Here is a 22,666-nt window from a genome sequence, read left to right as displayed (position 1 = left end):
TTCTCAGGCACCTTTCAAGTTTCCTTCTTTGAGTTTAAACATGCATTAGTCTTATCCCATTCACAAAATAGGACTTATTTTCCTGAAGGTTCTTCAAACTGCATTTTCAAACTCCATCTGAATTCTCTACTTCTTTCAGGTGCAACATTGTTGCTGTTACAACTAATGCCTTTTCCTTAGCAAACTGTTCTTTGCTTTAAAGTCCAAGGTATATTAATTTGGGTCTATATGAAACATTAATATTTGGATCATATGTCTTCATAACAATAGTGTACTGTAAGGTGGATATTGATAAATTTCAAAAGTAGAACATTCTTTATTGTTACCGTGTATTCAAGTACAGAAGCACAGGAGTCCAGTGAAACGTTTTACAATGTTATCTCTTATGGTGTCATGTTAGGTACAAGTACAAGGTACAAATCTTAGATACAAAAGAGGAATAAAAGAAGGAAAGCAGTTGCATTACTTTACGGTGTTTAAAGAATAAGTTAGAAATAAGACATAGTTGGGATGGACATTACAGTCAGATGAAACAACAATTTCAAATAAACATTACATTTCAGTAGTCAAGCAAAGGAGCTTCCACATGGTTTGACTGCCCACACCAGACCCCAGTCCAACAACCATCTCTGCACCCCTCCAAGCCTTCCGCACCAGCTCTCAGCTGCTCCAATATAGGTTTTTCTGGGACTGTTTCCCCGCACTGACCTCTGCTCAGGACTGCTTCTCTGCATCAGCCACTGCTCCGGCATTGCTTCCCTGCACCGGCCGCTATTCCACCGGACTGTTGGATGTAGAATGAATTGTGGAATGGCTGGATAGATGGGAAATGCAATTTAACACCAAGAAATGCACATCTTTTATAGGAAGGACAACGAGAAGCAAAATAAACTAAAGTGCCAATTCTAAAGAAGGTTAAAGAACAGAGAGTATCAGGGAGTATCTGGCAATGCATGTTGGGAAAGTCTTTAAATGGGCAGATGGATTTCTAGACTTTATAAAGACAGGCATAGGAATGTGCTCACAAGAAAGTTGTAATAAATATTTATAAAGCACTGGATTGGTCTCAACTGGTACATTGTGCTCAATTCTGGACACCATACTTTAAGAAGGATGTGAAGGCTTTCAAGATGGTCCAAGTGATGAGGGATTTCAGTAACATGGACAAACTGGAAAAGCTTGGGTTTTCCATAATGGACAACAAGGGAGATTCAGTTGAGATTTTCTAATTTAGGACAGGTTTTGATAGAGAAATTGGAAAGCACTGCTCCCATTAGTGGAAGGGTTTAGAACTAGAGGGCACAGCTTTACAGTAGTTGGCAAAAGAAAGTATCAAAAGCTAAATCAAAGGAGACAACTTTTTTTTGTCCTGTGATTCAGCTGACCTGTTTGTCTTAAAGGCAGTCTGCCTCTTTTAGAGTGAAGCTGTATTCAGTGGAATGGATTTGCTACTGGCTGCCTAAACCAGCAATGACTGCATAAATGGAAAGGTAGGCAAGAGAGCTGCTAGACCCACAGATAAGGTACTGGAGAGCTTGGAAGTGGAAATGGAGCAGAGAGGAGGTAATATTGCTGGTGGGGATGGAAGGCATGTGGACCTCAAAGAATATGTATAAGATGGTGAGATCAGGAGGTCATGGGAGTTAATGCATTGAATCATGTCCCAATGACTCGTACCCAATTCAACACAAGGTTTAATGACTGCACATGACTGGTTAAATACAATTAATCTGCTGCCAAAGGGCCTCATACCAAATGTATCATTTGCCTCTCACACTGCTGCATGCACCAGACCCCTACCCCTCAACCAACATCACTCTCTGACAATCATGACTCACTCCCAAAATCCAGACACTGTACCTCACCTCCAATATATTCCATTGGTGCCAACCCAACACCCAATTTCTGCCTCTTCAACTGTAGCAGGCATGTCACCCAAACACAATGCCCTATCTCCACACCTTGGCCAGTGCCCTTTTCAAGACGATACCTCACAGGGAACACACAAAGATGCAATGGGGGTGGGGGTGGGGATGGGGGTGAAGGTGGGGGTGATATGTACCTCTCTCACTGGAACCGATACTACAGACCCTGACCAACCAGTTGCCAGTAATCTGGAATGCACCATCTGGAAGGTGGCAGAGGGAAATTCAGTAGCAACTTCCAAAAGAGAATTTCATAGGTATTTGAAATTTGTAAGTTCACAGAGATGTAAGTACAGGAAATGGGACTGAGTGAGACTCTTTTTGTTTTGTATGATTTATATAAATCAACATGGTATTAAATGTTAAACTAAATAGACTTTAGTCTTTATTCATCTCACAAAATTGATGAATATTTATGACTCATTCACGGGATGTGGACATGTATCATTGGCTAGCATTTATGACATATCCCTGGGGAAGATTTTTTTGAGAAGGTAAGAACCTCCATGTTGAATCAACTGAATGGCTTGCTAGACTATTACTGAGGTGTTGCTCAGATTACAAAGGTCTTGGTCATCTGGTATTATCACTAGACTATTAATCCAGAAACCCAGCTAATGTTCTGCAGGCCCAGTTTTGAATCCTGCCACAGCAGATGGTAGCACATGAATTCAATAAAAATCTGGAATTAAGAATCTAATGAAGACCATGAACTGTTGTCAACTGTTGGAAAACCCAGGCTGGTTGACTGATGTCCCTCAGGAAAGGGAACTGCCATCCTTACCTGGTCTGGCCCACATGTTGTGATTTGGAGATGCCGGTGTTGGACTGGGCTGTACAAAGTTAAAAAATCACAGAACACCAGGTTATAGACCAACAGGTTTAATTGGAAGCACACTAGCTTTCGGAGTGCTGCTCCTTCATCAGGTGATTGTGGAGGGCTCAAATCTAAGGCACAGAATTTATAGCAAAAGTTTATAGTGTGATGTAACTGAAATTATACATTGAAAAATACCTTGATTGTCTGTTGAGTCTTTCATCTGTTAGAATACCATGATAGTTTCACTTCTTTCATGTGTAAATCACAAAACCTTTTTTTAAAAGTTGCATTCTCAGCTTAGTTGTAACAATGGGTGTTAGCTAGACAATATGTTGAAGGTGTTGGCCCCCTGTGTTCTCTGTCTATGACCTGATGTTTAGATTGATTCTAATCTAAAAAGTGAGATAACAGAGTTTTACATGAATTCATGCAATTTTTGAGCTCAGAGTTTTACATGAATTCAGAGAATTCATGTTAAACATGAATTCACATAGATCAGAGAACTCAGGGGGCTAACACCTTCAACATATTGTCTAGCTAACACCCATTGTTACAACTAAGCTGAGAATGCAACTTTTAAAAAAAGGTTTTGTGATTTACACATGAAAGAAGTGAAACTATTGTGGTATTCGAACAGATGAAAGACTCAACAGACAATCAAGGTATTTTTCAATGTATAATTTCAGTTACATCACACTATAAATTTTTGCTATAAATTCTGTGCCTTAGATTTGTGCCCTTCACTATCCCCTGATGAAGGAGTGGCGCTCCAAAAGCTAGTGTGCTTCCAATTAGACCTGTTGGACTATAACCTGGTGTTGTGTAATTTTAACTTTGGCCTACATGTGACTCCCAACCCCATGTGGTTGACTCTTAACTGCCCTCTGGGCATTAGAGATGGGCAATAAATGCCAACCCAGCCAGTGTCACCCATATCATAATAAATTAAATAGAGGTCCTGATGTTGTACTGGGATGGACAAAGGCAAAAATCACACAATACCAGTTTATAGTCCAACAGATTTATTTGAAAATACAAGATTAAGCTTGTACCGCCAAATAAACCTGTTGGGACTATAACCTGGTGTTGTGTGATTTTTAACACTATATTTGAGGACTGATGTGGGTCTGGAGTCACATGTAGATCAGATCAGGACAAGGTGGAAGATTTCCTTCCTGAAGGGCACTAATATCCCAGGCGGGTTTTGATGTGGGCATTTCGCCAGATGCATTCTCAATATTTACCAAAAACTACCATTGTTCCCAGACTACTGGAGGATTTAAACTCCTTACTGTGAATCAGAAGGTGATTAATACCAGTTACAGAATCCTGACGCTAAGATCCCACGTAATGAACCATCTGTATGCAAACAGAAGTGGTGTCTCCTCCCTCTGGCCCATGTGATATGGGCTGTCAGAGCTGGAGGGGGCGGAGGAAGGGGTGGGGATGGCGAGGAGTTGGGGGGGTGTGGCACTGCTACATTTATTGCCCTCTGCACATTAGCTGATCCTCCCCTTGGTTTGGGAAGGAGTAGGGCGCCATCTTAAAATGTTCTGTTGCAATTTGCCTCCTGAAAGGTAAAAAAAATAAACGCCCGGCAGTTCAGCATCAACAGGGGCTGGTACATGCGTGCAGAAACAAGACCCCTCCCGCTCTGATGAGACTGCTTTTTGTAAAGCTGCTGTTTCTCTTGTTATTATGGCGGCAGCCGCTGGCAAGAGCTACTGCTTCAAAGTCGTGCTGTTAGGGGAAGGCTGCGTGGGGAAAACCTCTCTGGTGTTGAGATATTGTGAGAATAAATTCAGCGATAAGCATATCACCACGTTACAGGTGAGTGGGGCAGAGGACGTGACCAGAGCGCCCTGATACTGACTCGCTACATTGTAGCAACTGGATACAAATATAGCAAATGAAATTGACAAGGGCTACACTGATTTCATTCAAAAAAATTAACAAAACCCTCGGGTGCTGTTTCAAGCCTGAAGGAAACTTACAGCGTTTCTGGGCTTCAGCTAATCCTGCTGGTTTTGTCAGTCGTTAAGCTCTCTCCTAATGAGGTTACTGACAAGATTTGGCGGAAACTTTTTTTTTGGGGGGCGGGGGTGAGATAAAAAAACAAGTCTACCTCATCCTTTTGAATTATTTGGGAGGCTGGTGTGTTCCCAGCCCAGCTTTTCGAGAGGGTAGTTGCAGATGTTGCTGGTCGGGCTGTGTTCGATAATTACCAAATGACACAGCTCTCTGTTTAATGTGGCATCTGGTTATACTGACTACTCTTGGCTTTATAAACACGCGGAGATAACCGAAGTGTTTTTCTTCTTTTGTGTGGTTGTTTGTTTAAAAGGCAAGCTTGTGACACGGTTACATTGGAATTCACACCATGGAGCTGTTGACCCCAGATGTCCTACTGCCCACCCACCAGCCGGCAGTTTTCAGCTCCAGCCTGGGCTCTCAGAATTGCCAGGATCCCATTTCTGAATCATGTTCTTTTTGTTTTTAAAAAAAAAAGACAGGTCTAGTCAGAATTACTGGTTAGACAATCCACTCTATTTAATTCCCTCTCTAAGGATATTAAAATAACGCCAGTTGCTAACGTGACTAAAACATGATGCCTCGAATGTTTTTAAATGAATTGTGTGATAGAAAAGGCTGTAATGTAATGTCGGTTCGGGTTTCAGTTATGGATGCCGATTACAGAATAAACGCGCAATTACTTCAAAAATTTGATCAGTTGTTTTCACGTAACTTTATTGTCAAACGCTGCAAATGTCTTCATTTAAGCTAAGCTTCCTATATTGGTCAGAGTATTGAGTACAGGAGTTGGGAGGTCATGTTGCAGCTGTACAGGACATTGGTTAGGCCACTGTTGGAATATTGCATGCAATTCTGGTCTCCTTCCTATCAGAAAGATGTTGTGAAACTTGAAAGGGTTCAGAAAAGATTTACAAGGATGTTGTCAGGGTTGGAGGATTTGAGCTACAGGGAGAGGCTGAACAGGCTGGGGCTGTTTTCCCTGGAGCATCGGAGGCTGAGGGGTGACCTTTATAGAGGTTTATAAAATCATGAGCATGAATAGGGTAAATAGTGTCTTTTCCTTGTGCTGGGGGAGTCCAGAACTAGATGTAATAGGTTTAGGGTGAGAGGGGAAAGATATAAAAGAGACCTAAGGGGTGGCATTTTCACAGAGTGTTGTGTGTTTGGAATGAGCTGCCAGAGGAAGTGCTGGAGGCTGGTACAATTACAACATTTAAGAGGCATTTGGATGGGTATATGAATAGAAAGGGTTTGGAGAGATATGGGCTGGGTGCTGGCAGGTGGGACTAGATTGGGTTGGGATATCTGCTCGGCATGGACAGGTTGGACCGAAGGGTCTGTTTCCATGCTGTACATCTGACACTGTTCAGTTCCGGTTGTTTACTGATATCGTAGCGCAAGTGAATGTCTTATGGGTTTTTGTGGCAGAATATAGATGAGTTTAGATCAGATTTATTTGATTTTACTTGCTTGTGCTGTAAAAGGGTGAAGTCTTCATCTTGTGAAGTTTGTTTTCATTCAGATGTAATGTGCCACACCTCTGGGGCAGGTGGGATGGGAACACAGATTTCCTACCTCCATAGGTAGCCACTGTGCTACAAGATCTGGTTTCTGTTTACAAACTGGCAGTAACACTATCTATGGTAACCATGATGTGGAGGCGGTGTTAGACTGGGGTGGACAAAGTTTAAAAATCACCCAACACCTGGTTATAGTCCAAGAGGTTTATTTGGAAGTATTGGCTTTTGGAGCACTGCTTCTTCAGGTAACTGTGGAATAGAATCATAAGACAGATTTATAGCAAAAGATTAGTGTCATGCAACTGATACGATATATTGAACAAATCTGGATTGCTGTTAAGTTTTACTTTTTTCTTGAATGGGTTGCAGGTTTCAGTTCATTAATATGTAAATCCCAGAACACTAACTAAGATAAGAGATTTTTATGGTGGACTTAATTTGCTAAGGAATCAAATTTCTTAAGGCTTTCAGGGAATGGGTGTCACTGGCTCGACCAGCATTTGTTGCATAATTGTTCCTCTAATTGATCGGCTTAACCCCTAGCAGGCCAATCACAACCTGCCTATAGGAACAAACAAAAACAGAAATTGCTGGAGAAACTCTAGTCTGTCAGCATCCTTGTAGAGAAAGCAGAGTTAATGTTTTGAGTCCAGTAGGGGCCCTCCTTGTGTTTTTTTTTCAGGTCTCCAGTATTTGCTGATCTTTGTTTTATCATTGTCTAGAGGATGCAGCTTAAGCAAAAGAGGCTCTCCTGGTGAAGTGGCAATGTCACTACCTCTGGGCCAGAACATCAGGGTTCAAGACCTTTCTGACTTCGAGTTATCATAACATGTGTGAGAAGGTTGACTTTAAAAATGAAATGAAATGAAAACAAATTGGTGGGAAAATTCCAAGCCTGGCAGCATCTAAGCTGTGAAAGTCAAGTTCATGTGATTGGGTACAATGGCTCTCCTTCAGAACTATTTAACCAGTCTGGATGACCATGTGAAGTCCAGACTGATTAAACGTAGCAGGTTTACTTTACCAAAGGAGATTAGTGAACTAGATGGAGTTTAATAATCAATTAAGTCTTGGTACTTATGAAACTGAGGCTGGCTATATACTTTAGATTTATTCATTATATTGAATTTCCACCAGTTGCTGTGGTAGGGTTTGAACCTAGCTGACATGACCAAGACACCAACATTTCCCCATTACATGTGCTGAATAAATCATTCTTGTTGAAACTGAGATATTTAGCGTCTCAATACTGGAAGCATTTAAAGTCATGGATCACTACAAATAGTATCGAAAGCTCAAGGCAACACAGTGCCTCTATACCAGGGACCTGGGTTTGATTCCACCATCGGATGGAGTTTGCATGTTCTCCCAGTGTCTCCTCCCACAGTCCAAAGTTGTACAGGTTAGGTGGATTGGCCTTGCTAAGTTGCCAGCAGTGTCCAGGGATAACCAAGCTAGGTGGATTAGCCATGGGAAATGCAGGGTTAAGGAATATGGTTGGGGGGGAGGGGGGGGGGGTGAGGGTGGTGGTGGTGGAGGAGGTGGTGTTGGTGAAGGGGAGGAGACGAGATCTTCTTCAGAAGGTCAATGTGGACTCTAGCCGGTTGGCCTGTTTTCACGCCGTAGGCACTCTGATTCTAACTGTAATTCAAGGCATAGGTTGGAGGGGAGATGGAGTTTTTAATGCAGGGATTAATATTTGATTTGTCTGAAAACCCACTTTCAAAACATTCATTCATACCTGATTGAATACTGTCATATCTTCAAGGAGCACTTTCTGACTACCTGCGAATCTTCAGCTTCTGGGTCCCATTTGGCTGGTATAGCAAGCTATCTGTTGGTCCTTGATTTATGCCGAGCAGAAATCCTTTTTAATGAATTTGAATACAAATAACGAAAAATAAACTGCTTTCAAGTTACTGACCAAATAGTGTTGGGTACCCTGTAGCATGTAAGTCAATTAGTATAAAGGAGTCCGGTTTGGTGTGTGTGTTCTACCAAAGACTATAGAATTAGACTTTGAAATAGCAGATTGGCCACAAACACTCTTTTAAAAATGCAACCAGTTCTCTCAATATGCATGAGTGATAGTCCCAACAATCTTTTCAAGTTTATTTGAGTTCCACCAACTTGTTCTGAGCCTGTGAGCCATTGAATTGTGTTGCTGTAACAGTTGAAGTGTTGTTTCATCCAATGAAAGAAATAAGTGGCTCAAGTAAAATGAGCTCAAAGTAAATGCACGTTGGTGACCATTTGGCCTCTTGCAGTAGGTTTCCTGTGCATTTAACTATGGCATGTGTTAATTATAACACCATTCTTCTTCAGGACATCATAATGCATTATGCAGTCAAATGTTATGAAAGGCACTGTATTAATGGAAATAAAACATTACTATGGATGCTGAAGAAACTTTGCAGGTCTGATTGTACCTGTGGAGTGAGAAACAGAATTAGTGTTGAGTCCAATGCATCTTATGGCTTCTTCAAAGAATGTGTGAAATATCAGACTTGAAATATTAATGGTGTTTCTCTTGCCACAGATACTGAGTTAAATGTTTCAAGTTTGATATGACTCTTCAAAGGAGTCTAATAAGACTTGCACTAATTCTGTCTGACTCTCCACAGATGATACCAGACTTGCTGCGTTTCTCCAATATTGTTTTTATTTCTGTACCATTACTGTTCTATTGAACATCTGTGGAGGAGCTGGCCGTGCGGTTTGGGTGGTGTTGGTTTGTGGAAGGAGAGAGGAGGGATACAAATATTTCTGTCAGATGTGGAGAGGGTGGGCTGTGAGCTATTATTCATGGATTTTGAGCTGTTTGTTTTTGGTGGTTGGCACCTTTTTTTTTTTTAATTTTTTTTTCTATTGTGGTCTGGTGAATTGTTAAGTCAGTTCTTGCAATAGAAATAATCTTTTATGGGAAACCATTAATCCACTTGCACTGGTGTGGTAACTCCCATGATGCAATGCACCATAATAATGTAACATTTGCAAGTGTACATAGAGCTTGCAGTATGGGGTGCAGGTAATCTGGTCCATGCTGCTGTTTATATACCGTTTTCCCTGCCAAACCTCGTGAAAGCCTGTCAAAATAGATTTCTATTCCTTTCTCTGTTCATGTTTTTTTTTTTAAAACCATTCTTAAGAACTGTCTTCTGAATTGTCTCTCACAGACAGACAGACACCCTCTTTGCCTGTCCTGTTTTACCAGCCTACCCAAACAAAAGTGTCCTGTGATGTGACAGCCATCTGCATTTCTGCAGCAACTTTCTAACATCGCAATGCAAAGCATTTCCAAAGTGCTTCAGAGATGTGCAACAATATTCTTGCCTGAGTATTACAGAGCAACTGCAAGTAAAACAGTGGCACAGTCCTACCAGGCCATCGGGCTACCCTTTTCAGTAGAGATGACTAGTGGTGGTTTAACCTGAGCGTCAACACATCTCCGATTAGGGAAGGGGTTGAGAGGTAAGACTTCTGTAACCTCACCCTGTGCAGTACAGAGCAAATCATTGCCAATAAAAACTGATCTTGCCAGTGATGTTCAAGTTTGATGAATGAAGTTTTAAAACAGTAACCTGAAGGAGAAAGATTAGTTCACGTTCAGAAAGTAGTTGCCTTTCAGAAATTCTCTCTCATGTACTATTTTGCAATGAAGTTTCAAATGCAAAAGATTAATGCAGAATGCACAATACAATCTTTGTTCCTCCTGGATGGTTTAAAACAACAAAATTTCCTTAGGCCTGTCCCTAATCTCAGTGCTTGGTAATTCCCATATTAGAGTGGGAACAAAGCACTTCTGAGAAAGTTCAATATTTCCAAGTCCAATATATGGTTTAATTTTTGGTTCTCAGAAGTCTTTGGCCCTTTCTCCTTTTGTCACTGTCGCAATGTTTGCTGAAAGAACTTTGTAGGCCCGATATGCCCTTAAACAATACAACCACACTCTGCTCCTTAATGCTGTCCAGGGCTGGGCATGCCAACATTTTTAAAGTGCTCTGACACCAAGAGATATGGCTGAATTAAAATAGCATGTGGATTACCTTTAATTTAGGAAAGAAATAAAGAGGACTTTTTAAATCTGAAAGTGTTGTAGGCTGAGGGGTGACCTTTATAGAGGTTTACAAAATTGAGGGGCATGGATAGGGTAACTAGGCAAAGTCCTTTTCCCTGGGTCGGTGAGTCCAGAACTAGAGGTTTAGGGTGAGAGGGGAAAGGGGCAACTTTTTCACGCAGAGGGTGGTACGTGTATGGAATAAGCTGCCAGAGGAAGTGGTGGAGGCTGGTACAATTGCAACATTTAAGAGGCATTTGGACGGGTATATGAATAGGAAAGGTTTGGAGGGATATGGGCTGGGTGTTGGCAGGTGGGACTAGATTGGGTTGGGATATCTAGTTGGCATGGATGAGTTGGATCGAAGGGTCTGTTTCCATGCTGTACATCTCTATGACTCTGACACATTCTTCATTGCTGTCAGCTGGACATTATAAACGCACTTTTTTTTTTTTGTTGTTCAATACATGAAATAGCCATCATGAGGTTTTGGGATTTTTTTCAATGTAAAAGAATCTAGATGTTGACTGTCTGGAATGTGAGCTGCTGTGACTCCACTAATTAAATAGTTTTCTCATTTTTAGGCCTCTTTCTTGACCAAGAAACTGAACATCAGTGGAAAGCGAGTGAATCTTGCAATATGGGTGAGTAATGGACATGTTTCCTTCGGCTGTGGTCTCAGTAATAGAATGTCAATAACACTGAGTCACGTGTTAGACAATGCTGCATGCAAAAACCGTGAAGTGAATGAAGCTGTAGAGAATCCTTGCATCTTGCTGTCAGAATGTCTTCACCTGCATTAGTGAGGAGCTGGTCAAGTTAAGACCATGGGCTACTTGTCCATTGGGTAGTACATAAACAGATTGGAATCCCTATTATAGGCAGTACTGAACTTTGCTTTGGAATGTTTGCTAAACCTGCCACATCTCCTAAGACGGTATCTTCCAAACCCACGTTCTCTACCAACTAGAAGGACCGTGGCAGCCGACACATTGGAGCACTGCTACTCGCATGTTCCATTTCAAGCTGCATACCATGTAGACTTGGAAATATATCACTGTTCCTTCAGTGTCACTGGGTCAAAATCCTGCAGTCCCTTGCTAACTGCACTGTGGGTGCCCTGCACCAAATGGATTGTAGTGGTTCAAGATGGCTCCCCACCACCACCACCTCCAAAGTAGTTTGGTCAAGGATGATAAATATAACTATGCCGGTGATGTCTAATCCTGTGCAGAAATATAATGAATTGGGTCATGCGACAGAAATTGTAATGACTATTCATAAACTGAGTTTCAAATGCTGTGATACAAAGGATATTGAAGAGTCCATAGACTGGTGACACACCAGTAATTAAAATAATCTGTTACTCTAAAGCAGTGTTGCTTAACATTTCATCCATACCATGATATTGTAGAAAACTAAATTGGATGGTTGGAAAAAGGAACTGTTGCAAAATTGGGACTAAACTGATTTGCGCTCAGACGATGGTCTATCCTGTTGGGGGTAGGATTTGCCCCAGTCGGTGTTGCTTTGATCATTGTTGTTTAAGCAAGGATGGAAGTGTCTCAACGTTACAGAAGCTCCAGGGAATCCTTGTTAAAGCTCATCCTTCCCTTTGGGATTGTAGACACATGTGCATCAGGGATAGGTATATCTTCTGTTGATGGCAACAATGAAGGAGCTTGACGAAAAAGCTCTCTTCCAACCCTGGTGATTAGCTGAGATTCTGATCTATTGTGAAAACAGAGTGCTGGAGAAACTCAGCAGGTCTGGCAGCATTTGTGGAGAGAAATCAGAATTAACGTTTCGGATCTAGTGACCCTTCTACAGAACCTCAACAGTTCTGATGAAGGGTCACTGGACCCACAAAGTTAACTCTGCTTTCTCTCTATGAATGCTGCCAGACCTGCTGAGTTTTTCCAGCCATTTGTTTTTGGTTCTTATTACCAACTTTTTTTTTTTTTTTGCTCAGTGAACGAGGTGTCCAAGGGGCAAGATTTTCACGCAGAGGGTGGTGCGTGTATGGAATGAGCTGCCAGAGGAAGTGGTGGAGGGTGGTACAATTACAACATTTATAAGGCATCTGGATGGGTGTATGAATAGGAAGGGTTTAGAGGGATATTGGCCAAGTGCTGTCAAATGGGACCAGATTAGGTTAGGATTTCTAGTCGGCATGGACTGAAGGGTTTATTTTCATGCTGTACGTTTCTATGACTGGCATTAAAAAAAAGACAATCCCCAATAATGGCCATTAGATTAGCTTTTTAGTCAATACTGACTTCAAATTTCATCATCTGATGTGGCAAGATTTGAATGGATGGCCCCAGAATAGTAGCCTTGGGTTCAGATTACTAGTCCAGTAACATCACGTCCGTGCCACCACCACCTCATGAGCTTGACGGTTGCTTGTAATTCTTGATGTGTCCTTGAGTTTCTCCTCCTACCTTCAGAATTAAACATCTGAAGTTCTCTGCCCTGTACAGGACACAGCTGGACAGGAGCGCTTTCATGCCTTGGGTCCCATTTACTACCGTGATTCTAATGGAGCCATTTTAGTGTATGACATCACCGATGAAGACTCGTTTCAGAAGGTGGGTAACTTAACATTCTGAAGGACCTCCTTAAATATTATTTAAAATGATTACAATTTGTTTTGTTTTCTTTTAAAAGTGAAAACAGCAAGTCTGTGTTTTTGTAGCTCTGGATACTGTGTAGTGGAGACCACCCCCACCTCCCCACTCTTGCCTCCACGTCGCAAGGTTTTGACCTTCAGCTCCCACTCATCAACTTGAGCAGGAAAATGAAGACTGATGTTCCATTGCAGGACTGAGGGAGAGCAGCACAGCCAGAGGTCATGTTCCTTTCAGACCAGGCTTTAAAATGAGGTTTTGTTTCCGTGCTTGTGTTGGACATAAATAATCCAAAAACTGATTATCTGGCCATTATTGCATTACTGTTTTGAGTCGCTGAATGCAGATTAGCTGCCTCATTTCTTACATTACAGCAGTGTTTACACTTGAAATGTAATTGGTTATGAAATGCTTGGATAGGTGCTGTGGTACTGAAAAATGCTATAGAAGTGCGGTTCTTTCATTTTCCTCCGTTGATTTCCAGCTCAATCCATATTCTTTCCAAGCTGCCTCATGCCTGCAAATTGAGTCTTACTTCCCACCTGCCATCACCACACAGATTTGAAATTTCTCAAACTATAATTTTATAGTGTTGAGCTGCAGCTGTATTGTCACATGTCTTCAGGTGCTGGGTTAATTGAGATCTCAAAACTTGAAGGTCAGTAGATTTCTCCTGAAAATTGAGAATGCTGGGGAAACTTAGTTTCTGTGGAGACAGTAACAGTTAATGCTTCAAATCTGAACACGTCATATTGACGTTGGTTAACTTTTTTAAAAATTCCGATCTCCAGCATCTATGGTATTTTGGTTTTTAGTCAGTAGATTTCTGGTTAATAAGGACACAGACTAATAAATAGAATTTGAGGTACGGTTAGTCATAAATGCAGTTAATGACTGAGAACTAGTTTGAGGACTGGAATTGCCCAATTCACCCCTGTTGAATTGTTTGAATAGTATATAACCCATTTCCTCCATTCTTTATTAATCTGTGAGCTTGCCCTTGTGGCTTCTGATCTGTAAAGGTAAATTAATCTGCTTTTAAATTCTGCAGGTGAAGAACTGGGTGAAAGAACTGCGGAAGATGCTTGGCAGTGAAATCTGTCTCTGTATTGTAGGTATGTCACCTCTGAACACTGTTTACCCATCCCGCTGCTTAAAATCCCAAAACCATGCTTGCTTATTCCTGTACCTACAAGTGGACACTGGTAGCTTTTGTTGCTTTGGAGAAAGTGAGGACTGCAGATGCTGGAGATCAGAGTCGAGACTGTGGCGCTAGAAAAGCACAGCAGGTCAGGCAGCACCTGAGAAGCAGGACAATTGACGTTTTGAGCATAAGCTCTTCATCAGGAATGGAAAAGGTCCTTATGTTCGTCTTAAATAGGCAATCCCTTACTGAGCAGTTATGCCCTCTGCTTCCCTATGTGGAAGTGACCAGGACCAATCTCTTGCCGTCTATCCCATTAAGCCCCTTTTAAAGTTTCTGTGTCAAATAAAGTCTCCCCTCTTTCTTCTGAACTCTCTTGAGCACAGACCAAACTGACGACTCCTCCCTTTGAAATAAAGGCCAACATTCCTATTACCTGCTGAATTTAGGTGCTTGCTTTCTGTGACTTTTGTTTTTATTACGCATGAAGACTCCTCTGTTCTGTAGCCTTCTGCAGTCTTTCTCCTTTCAAGTAACATTCCACTCTACGCACTTTTGCAGGAAGAGTAGCATTACACTTTTCTCCATTAGAATCCATCTGCCAAGTTTGTTTTTGCACAATCACCAACCCCTCTATAATTCCTCTGTAAACTGTCACCCTCAACACTTGTTTTCCCTTGAAGTTTGTCATCTACGCACTGTGATAGCATATAAAGGCCAACATCCTCCCTCGCTGAAGTCATTAATATATATTGTAAATATTCTGGATCAGTGGTGCTGGAAGAGCACAGCAATTCAGGCAGCATCCAAGGACAGGCAAAATCGACGTTTCGGGCAAAAGCCCTTCATCAGGAATAAAGGCAGAGAGCCTGAAGCGTGGAGAGATAAGCTAGAGGAGGGTGGGGGTGGGGAGAGAGTGGCATAGAGTACAATAGGTCAGTGGGGAAGGAGATGAAGGTGATAGGTCAGGGAGGAGAGGGTGGAGTGGATAGGTGGAAAAGGAGCTGGGCAGGTCGGACAAGTCCGGACAGGTCAGGGGATCGAGTTGCTGGAGGTTAGAAGCTAGGATGAGGTGGGGGAAGGGGAAATGAGGAAACTGTTGAAATCCACATTGATGCCCTGGGGTTGAAGTGTTCCGAGGCGGAAGATGAGGCGTTCTTCCTCCAGGCATCTGGTGGTGAGGGAGCGGCGGTGGAGGAGGCCCAGCACCTCCATATCCTCGGCAGAGTGGGAGGGGGAGTTGAAATGTTGAGCCACTGGGCGATTTGGTTGATTGGTGCGGGTGTCTCGGAGATGTTCCCTAAAGCGCTCTGCTAGGAGGCGCCCAGTCTCCCCAATGTAGAGGAGACCGCATCGGGAGCAACGGATCTAATAGATGATATTAGTGGATGTGCAGGTAAAACTTTGATGGATGTGGAAAGCTCCTTTGGGGCCTTGGATAGAGGTGAGGGAGGAGGTGTGGGCGCAGGTTTTACAGTTCCTGCGGTGGCAGGGGAAAGTGCCAGGATGAGAGGGTGGGTCATAGGGGGGCGTGGACCTGACCAGGTAGTCACGGAGGGAACGGTCTTTGCGGAAGGCGGAGAGGGGTGGGGAGGGAAATATATCCCTGGTGGTGGGGTCTGTTTGGAGGTGGCGGAAATGTCGGCGGATGATTTGGTTTATGCGAAGGTTGGTAGGGTGGAAGGTGAGCACCAGGGCCCAGTGGCTCAACATTTCAACTCCCCCTCCCACTCTGCCGAGGATATGGAGGTGCTGGGCCTCCTCCACCGCCGCTCCCTCACCACCAGACGCCTGGAGGAAGAACGCCTCATCTTCCGCCTCGGAACACTTCAACCCCAGGGCATCAATGTGGATTTCAACAGTTTCCTCATTTCCCCTTCCCCCACCTCATCCTAGCTTCTAACCTCCAGCAACTCGATCCCCTGACCTGTCCGGACTTGTCCGACCTGCCCAGCTCCTTTTCCACCTATCCACTCCACCCTCTCCTCCTTGACCTATCACCTTCATCTCCTTCCCCACTGACCTATTGTACTCTATGCCACTCTCTCCCCACCCCCACCCTCCTCTAGCTTATCTCTCCACGCTTCAGGCTCTCTGCCTTTATTCCTGATGAAGGGCTTTTGCCCGAAACGTCGATTTTTGCCTGTCCTTGGATGCTGCCTGAATTGCTGTGCTCTTCCAGCACCACTGATCCAGAATCTGGTTTCCAGCATCTGCAGTCATTGTTTTTACCATATATTGTAAATAACTGTGCTACCAGCACTGATCCCTGTAGTACTCCACTAGTGATAGGTTGACATCCTAATTTTTTTAAGTGTAAGATCAATTTTAATTTTCTTAATTTTTGCCGCCTTGTCTGGTGGTAGGGCTTGGTAGATATCATTCCTAATAACACTCTTTTTTGTTTTGAAACTGCAGGAAATAAAACTGACTTGGAGAAGGATAGGAATGTGTCTGTTCAAGAAGCAGAGGCGTAAGTATGGTCCAAATTTTACTTTGAGATTTGACCTGATCCCAATTGATGTCTTGGCTTTGATTAGGTAAATGGCAAAAATCAGTGCAACACTGCATGGTTTTTGGGTTGTCACAAACAAGTGCAGAAAATATCAGGAAAACTAATGGAATGCTGGCCTTTAGATCTAAAGGGCTGGAGGATAAGGATGTAGCTGTTATACTGTAATTATTACAAAAGTCTGCTTAGACATCACTTGGAATACCATGAGCAAATTTGGGCACCATGCCTTATGAAGGATATTTACCTTTTTTTTTGGAGGTAGTACAGTGTAGGTTTACAAGAATAATATTCAGACTTCAGGGATTAACCTCCTGAGGAGGGATCATACAAACCTGGCCTTTTTTGTTTGCTCTAGAATTTAGAAAGTTAGGGGTGATTGAAGTCTAAGATTTTTTTGTTAAGCAAAGGTATTCAGGGATATGGTCCAAGGTAGGTCTTGGATCAGCCGTGATCTGATTGTATGGTGAAATAACCTTGAGGGGCTGAATGGCTTCCTGCTGTTCCTATGGAGCAGTGGCTTGCATTACAATTAGTTATTATCTTAAGGTCACTGGACAGAATAGCATGCAATATCTCTTAGGCCCAGAAATGTTAGGGCTGCAGTCGGTGTTCATGCCTCCTTCTACATCTGCTGCTGTCTTGACTTCTAAGGGTTTGCAAACACTTTTTTTTTTTCAGTTATCAAAATATTGGTCATCTGTCTCTCCATGTTCAATTTTTGGCCTTGCCAACCTGAACTCTGGCTTCCTGTTTGTCCAGATACTGGCCACAAATTGAGTTCTGTTGCACAATGGCAATTACTCATCCTGCAGAGGTATCCTGTTTTTGTGGCTCATCAGGTCACCCATTATTACAACTGGTCGCTTAGTTCATTAATTCTATTACAGACAAAGCGATTGCTGATCTGTCTCGCATGCTTTGGTTACTCACTGGCCCAGAACTACTGAACTGCTTGGACAGTGAGGTCTGTTCAAACATGCAGTTTTACATTTGCAAAGTTACTCAAACTACAATGTTACTGAAGACCAGAATTCCACAAAATAAGATCCATGCTAATAGAAGAATAAGATTATTCAGAAGTAGATCATTCAAATTTGTACTAAGTGTAACTGTTTCTATCTGTGAATCAGGACATAACAATCAATGCCCAGTTGGAGATCTTTGTGCTGTGTTGGTAGGGAATTCCATTGTTACCCAGTTTCCTGGGTTTTCCTACTTATTACTGCTATTTGGCAACCAGAACAACAGTACATGTATGAGATATTCAATTGAGAGAGGATGTATTGCAAGGGCAAAGTGATTAATTATACTGTTGAGGAAAGGCTTTATCTTTGCAATTAGTGGTAAGTATTTGTGTGCATTTCTTGCTTGTTGTATGTATGCACTTGTACAATGGAAATGCACACAATAAGTTGGTTGTTTCTCCAAACAAGGATGTTTATTGCTAAATTCCAGTTAAAACACTATGTATTAACTGCTGTGAATAGTTTGCTTCCTTCTCTGGTGTCTGAAATTATTGTACTCCATTTGCTTAGAATGTAATGTCCTCTTCCATTTGACTATAGCAGTGGGTTGTCCTGGCTTTAGAAACTTTATTTGAATATTGCTTGTGTAAATCCTTTAGAACTTTTAAGATCTTTTTAAATAGCAAAAGACTGGATGTAGGTTTGCTTGCTGAGCTGGAAGTTTCATTTCAATTCGGTGAGCAAACCTACATCCAGAACCTCAACCTGAGCTACAAATCTTCTCAACTTGCTAACAAAAGACTGGCAGTTGGCACTTTATGCTAGCTTGCACTGTTCAGGGTGGCATGGTGGCTCAGTGGTTAGCACTGCTGGCTCAGTGGTTAGCACTGCTGTCTCTGTGCCAGGGGCCCAGGTTCAGTTCCATCACCTGTGTGGAATTTGTATGTTTTCACTGTGTCTGCATGGGTTCTTCTCTGGTGCTCTGGTTTTGTCCCACAGTCCAAAGATGTGCAGTCTAGGTAGATTAGCCATGGGAAATGCTGGGTTAAAGGGATAGGGTAAGGGGGCTGGTTCTGGGTAGATGCTGTTTGAAGGGTTGGTGTGGATGCGATGGGCTGAATGGCTTGCTTCCACACTATAGGGAGTCTATGACTTGACTTGCTATTAGATCTTTGTATAACACTGTTCAGGAATTGTCCTGTATTTTGTTGAAGAACTGATTCAAGTCTTTTGAGTCATTATGTTGTTTGTTTAAAAAGCATGGCTTGCACACTTTCTAGTTTTTCTTTGCACTCCATGGTTGTATGTTTATGTCTTGCCTGGCTGAGAGGAACCAATGGTGTGGCCAGCAACAAATATTTGGTTAGTAGGGTGTTTGAATGAGTGTATTTTCCTTTGTCACCTCCACCTGATTAATGTTGTTTCCATCTCGATTGTATAGCTCTGTGTATAGTGGTGATTGTACAGTGCTGTGTTCTGAGATTTAGACTTTTTCTTTGTTTTGGGTGCTTGAAAGTTGAACATCCCTTTCTTTTGACTTACTAAACTTTTGTTTTAATTGCTTCCCAATAGCTATTCAGCGTCTGTAGGAGCAAAGCACTTCCATACTTCTGCTAAAGTGAATAAAGGCATTGAGGAACTCTTTCTCGATGTCTGTAAAAGTGAGTGTTTTCAAGTCTTCTGACCCCTTCTCGTCTGTGGTATAACGTCCCAGTGAATAGTGCCATCGCCAGATTTATTCCACAAAGTACTGTATGTGGAGCTTTCTGTGCATCTATTAAGCTGCTACATTTTTGCCATTTATAAAAGACACTGCACTTGGTTTGGATTTGACCTTTTTTGGGAGGGAGTATGTCCTAAGGGTTATGAAGGCATTTTTTTTTCTTCTCACTCTGCCTCGGGGTCTTCAAACTCTGTATGGGACATGGTCAGTACTTGAAGTAACTGAGAAGTTTATATTCTTCCTTTGCTATTTCAGAGATGCTTGAAGTTGCCCAAGCTGAGGAAGCTGCAAGAGAGAATGATCCCAGTCGGGCAGCCAACACACGACGGGGTGTACAGATCATTGATGACGAACCACAGCCACTAAGCAACGGAGGCTGCTGCTCTGGTTCTTAAAGAAAAACCCTTCAAAATCCGCCACTACGCAGAAAATGTAAGACTGTTGTGACCATTGGGCATTGGATGTGATAGGACTTCTGTTAACAAGCAGCAGGGTAACTGACTGGAGGTGCCATTTGTGGTCTTCCAAGTATCCATACTGAGTAGCTGGAAAACTTAAGATTTTCTGTTTCTAGCCGAGGGTTGTAATTACTTATATAGGAAAAATTAAATCTTGAGGGGAAAAAATGACTTCTGTCAGAAGTTAAAGGCTCTTGAGAATTGGATTGAATGATGACTCAAAAGATCACGCAAGGCAGGATTTAATTTAAAGGACGGTCATGTACATTTGTGTACAGCTCCTAAGTAAAGAACATATCATGCCAGTGTATGCCATCTATCAATATGCTAACAGTTGGGCATGACTCCAGTGCAATCCTTTGTGACTGCTTGCCCACGGTGAGTGGCACACTACAAATATAGCTGGTGATGTGGTGCTCTGTGAAAGGCACTGATGCTCCTCAATGTAAGTGAAGATTGTACTACTAACTGTGCTGCTACTGCAATTTTCCCCACCCCCACCCAATGTTCCTAACCAGACACAAGCTGATGTGGCAAGAATCTTAGCAAAACTGTTTTTGTTTTTTAAAAAACAAAATGTTCTATGGATGTCTTCCCACATTGGTAAGTTGCTAGAAACAATGCTGTTCCACCTCAGACTCTCTTATTGCACCAGTGCCACCTTGCTTTATCTTCTAGCACACTACATATAGAGCTGGCTTGTGTTGGTATTAATTATGCTTACATGTTCTATTCCTGCTGAAAGGTGTTACATTTTGCTTTCAAAGGGGTCTCATACATTCACCCCACAAAACGCACTCTCTGTATTCAATCCATAATCTAAATTTTGTTCAAAATATTCTTCTCAATATGAACCTGGGGAAACCGGCCACTACATTTGTGGTCAACCAAATCTATATCTGCCGAAATGAACAAACCCCTTATCGGGAAGATGTTACAAAATGGGATACTGTTACTGGAAAATAGCATGGATATACCTTGCTGTGATTATTTAACTGAAATGTGTTGTGCATACAGGTTAAGCAATTTCCTTGGTAAACAAGTGCCATTTGAGTGCACTGTTGGGCTGAGTATATGTATTAAGTTAGTTGCTACAATCTTTCTGAAAGATGTGTTTTTCTTTCCTGATGATTGATTGTAGTGAACTATAATTTTGACTTATCTTCAGTTTCTTTAAATAAAAATAAATCGAGAATTTGATTCAAACCACCCGGCTATTTGAGATAAAATAGTTGCTGCATTTCATCTACTGTTTCAATATCTCAGCATTTTTAAATGTAATAACCAGCTTTTCATTCAGGTATTGAATTACATTAGAGCAACTTGGTGATATGTGGAATTTTATTTTTCACATGCAGCAAAACAAACATTTCTGACATTCATAGGCATTTATGTTGCTTTGGTTAGATATTATTCCTATCTTTTGCACATGTAATTAACTGGGGGGGGAGGGGTGCAGGGAAGGGGGAAGAGAGCTATTCAGATTTATCCATTAAAATCTCACTTTGCTGTTGGTGATAATACATGATGCAATGTGATTAAGCAGTCTGCACTTGTGACAGACACGTCATGTGTAATGTTTCCGATTGCTTTCTTGCTAGTGCATTTTTCTTTTGTTCTTTCGCCCTCCTATTTTCATGTGACTTGCTGTGCCCAACCACGTGCTATTTAAGGCTGAATAGAAGACATTATCCTGCTAATGATGGGTTAAGCAAGACATGCTATGTTCTGTAGAAGTGCTTCCATTAAACTGAAGTGCAAACAAGGCTTCTCATCGAAAGTGTAACTTTGTCATTTATCTCACTGATGGAGTTCGTGTCTTTATCAATTCAGAGAGTGTACATCACTCAGAAATGTGTATCCAATAAGCAGATATTATTTTGTGATTTACTTGCTATATTCTCCCGACATTATTTTCAGCTCTATTTGCAATCTTTATTTGAACCTTAAATTTTAAACCTACCTATTTAATGCCAAATTAAATTTGAAAAGCACATTATACAAATTGCTGTTATAATGATGGTGTTAAAGGTTTTAGTTTGCTTCTCTTGGACTAACTGGGTTCAAACTTGCTGTTCTCTCGTTCTCTTGTTCGCTCATTTCATCTCTGTAACATTGTCAAGCTGACATTTTTCCCGGCATGTGGTAAGTCAAACAACACAACTTTGCTGCGATAAACTCAACATTTTTCACTCGTGGACTAAACTGTATTAAGTCCATTCACTCCACAGCTTGTAACTAATTATGGTGCACAAAGTTTTGTAGTGTACTTGATGGGCGATACTTGCAACAATTTGAGGTGAATTGTATTCTATTCAGAGACCTCCTTGTACAGGTGAAATGAGTAAAAGAATTAAATGCACCAAGTGATATGTAATGAGTAAACACCAATTTGGTGAAAATAGCACTGAAGACTCAATGTCAGCTGTAGTAATAAATAAATTGACCAACTTGCTTAAATACATCTGCAAGTAGTGCCTCTTTTTTTTTTAAAATGTTTTGCATTGAACTGAAATCAACATTCTCCTGTTTTGAGTTTGTGGCAGAAATCTTGCACCCCGATTTGTAGATGTTCATATGTTTTGGTAATGGGAGTTGTCCAAAGTGTCTTGGATTGACTTGTATATCACAGATTTTTTTAAAAAATATTTGTTCCAGAATAGTTAATGGATGTTTGATTAATTTCTTATGGGTCTGCTTTACAACACGTTAATGTCATTCATTCTTTTCGGCTTGTTATCAATTAATCTTGCTTTTCTAATCCGTTTCATAGAACATAGAACACTACAGTGCAGTACAGGCCCTTCGGCCCTCTGTTGCGCTGACCTGTCATACCAATCTGAAGCCTATCTAACCTACACTATTCCATGTACGT

The 22,666-nt window shown here is 41.7% G+C and overlaps 1 protein-coding gene across 1 annotated transcript; it reads left to right on the top strand.

Moving 5' to 3' along the window:
- The first annotated feature begins 4,243 nt into the window (after nucleotides 1-4,243).
- On the top strand, nucleotides 4,244-22,255 carry LOC122563073 (ras-related protein Rab-21-like). Its single transcript, XM_043716450.2, has 7 exons — nucleotides 4,244-4,575; nucleotides 10,941-11,000; nucleotides 12,840-12,947; nucleotides 14,038-14,101; nucleotides 16,549-16,603; nucleotides 19,183-19,271; nucleotides 19,589-22,255. Exons 1-7 carry the CDS (start codon nucleotides 4,444-4,446, stop codon nucleotides 19,726-19,728), a joined length of 648 nt encoding a protein of 215 aa, XP_043572385.1. The 5' UTR covers nucleotides 4,244-4,443; the 3' UTR covers nucleotides 19,729-22,255.
- The last annotated feature ends 411 nt before the right edge of the window (nucleotides 22,256-22,666 follow it).

Source organism: Chiloscyllium plagiosum, unplaced genomic scaffold, assembly GCF_037043375.1.
Source record: "Chiloscyllium plagiosum isolate Xiang-an unplaced genomic scaffold, Cpla_swu_hap1 HiC_scaffold_26, whole genome shotgun sequence".
Lineage (NCBI taxonomy): Eukaryota > Metazoa > Chordata > Chondrichthyes > Orectolobiformes > Hemiscylliidae > Chiloscyllium > Chiloscyllium plagiosum.
Note: the sequence above shows the minus strand (reverse complement) of the source record. Positions and strands in the feature narration are given on the sequence as shown.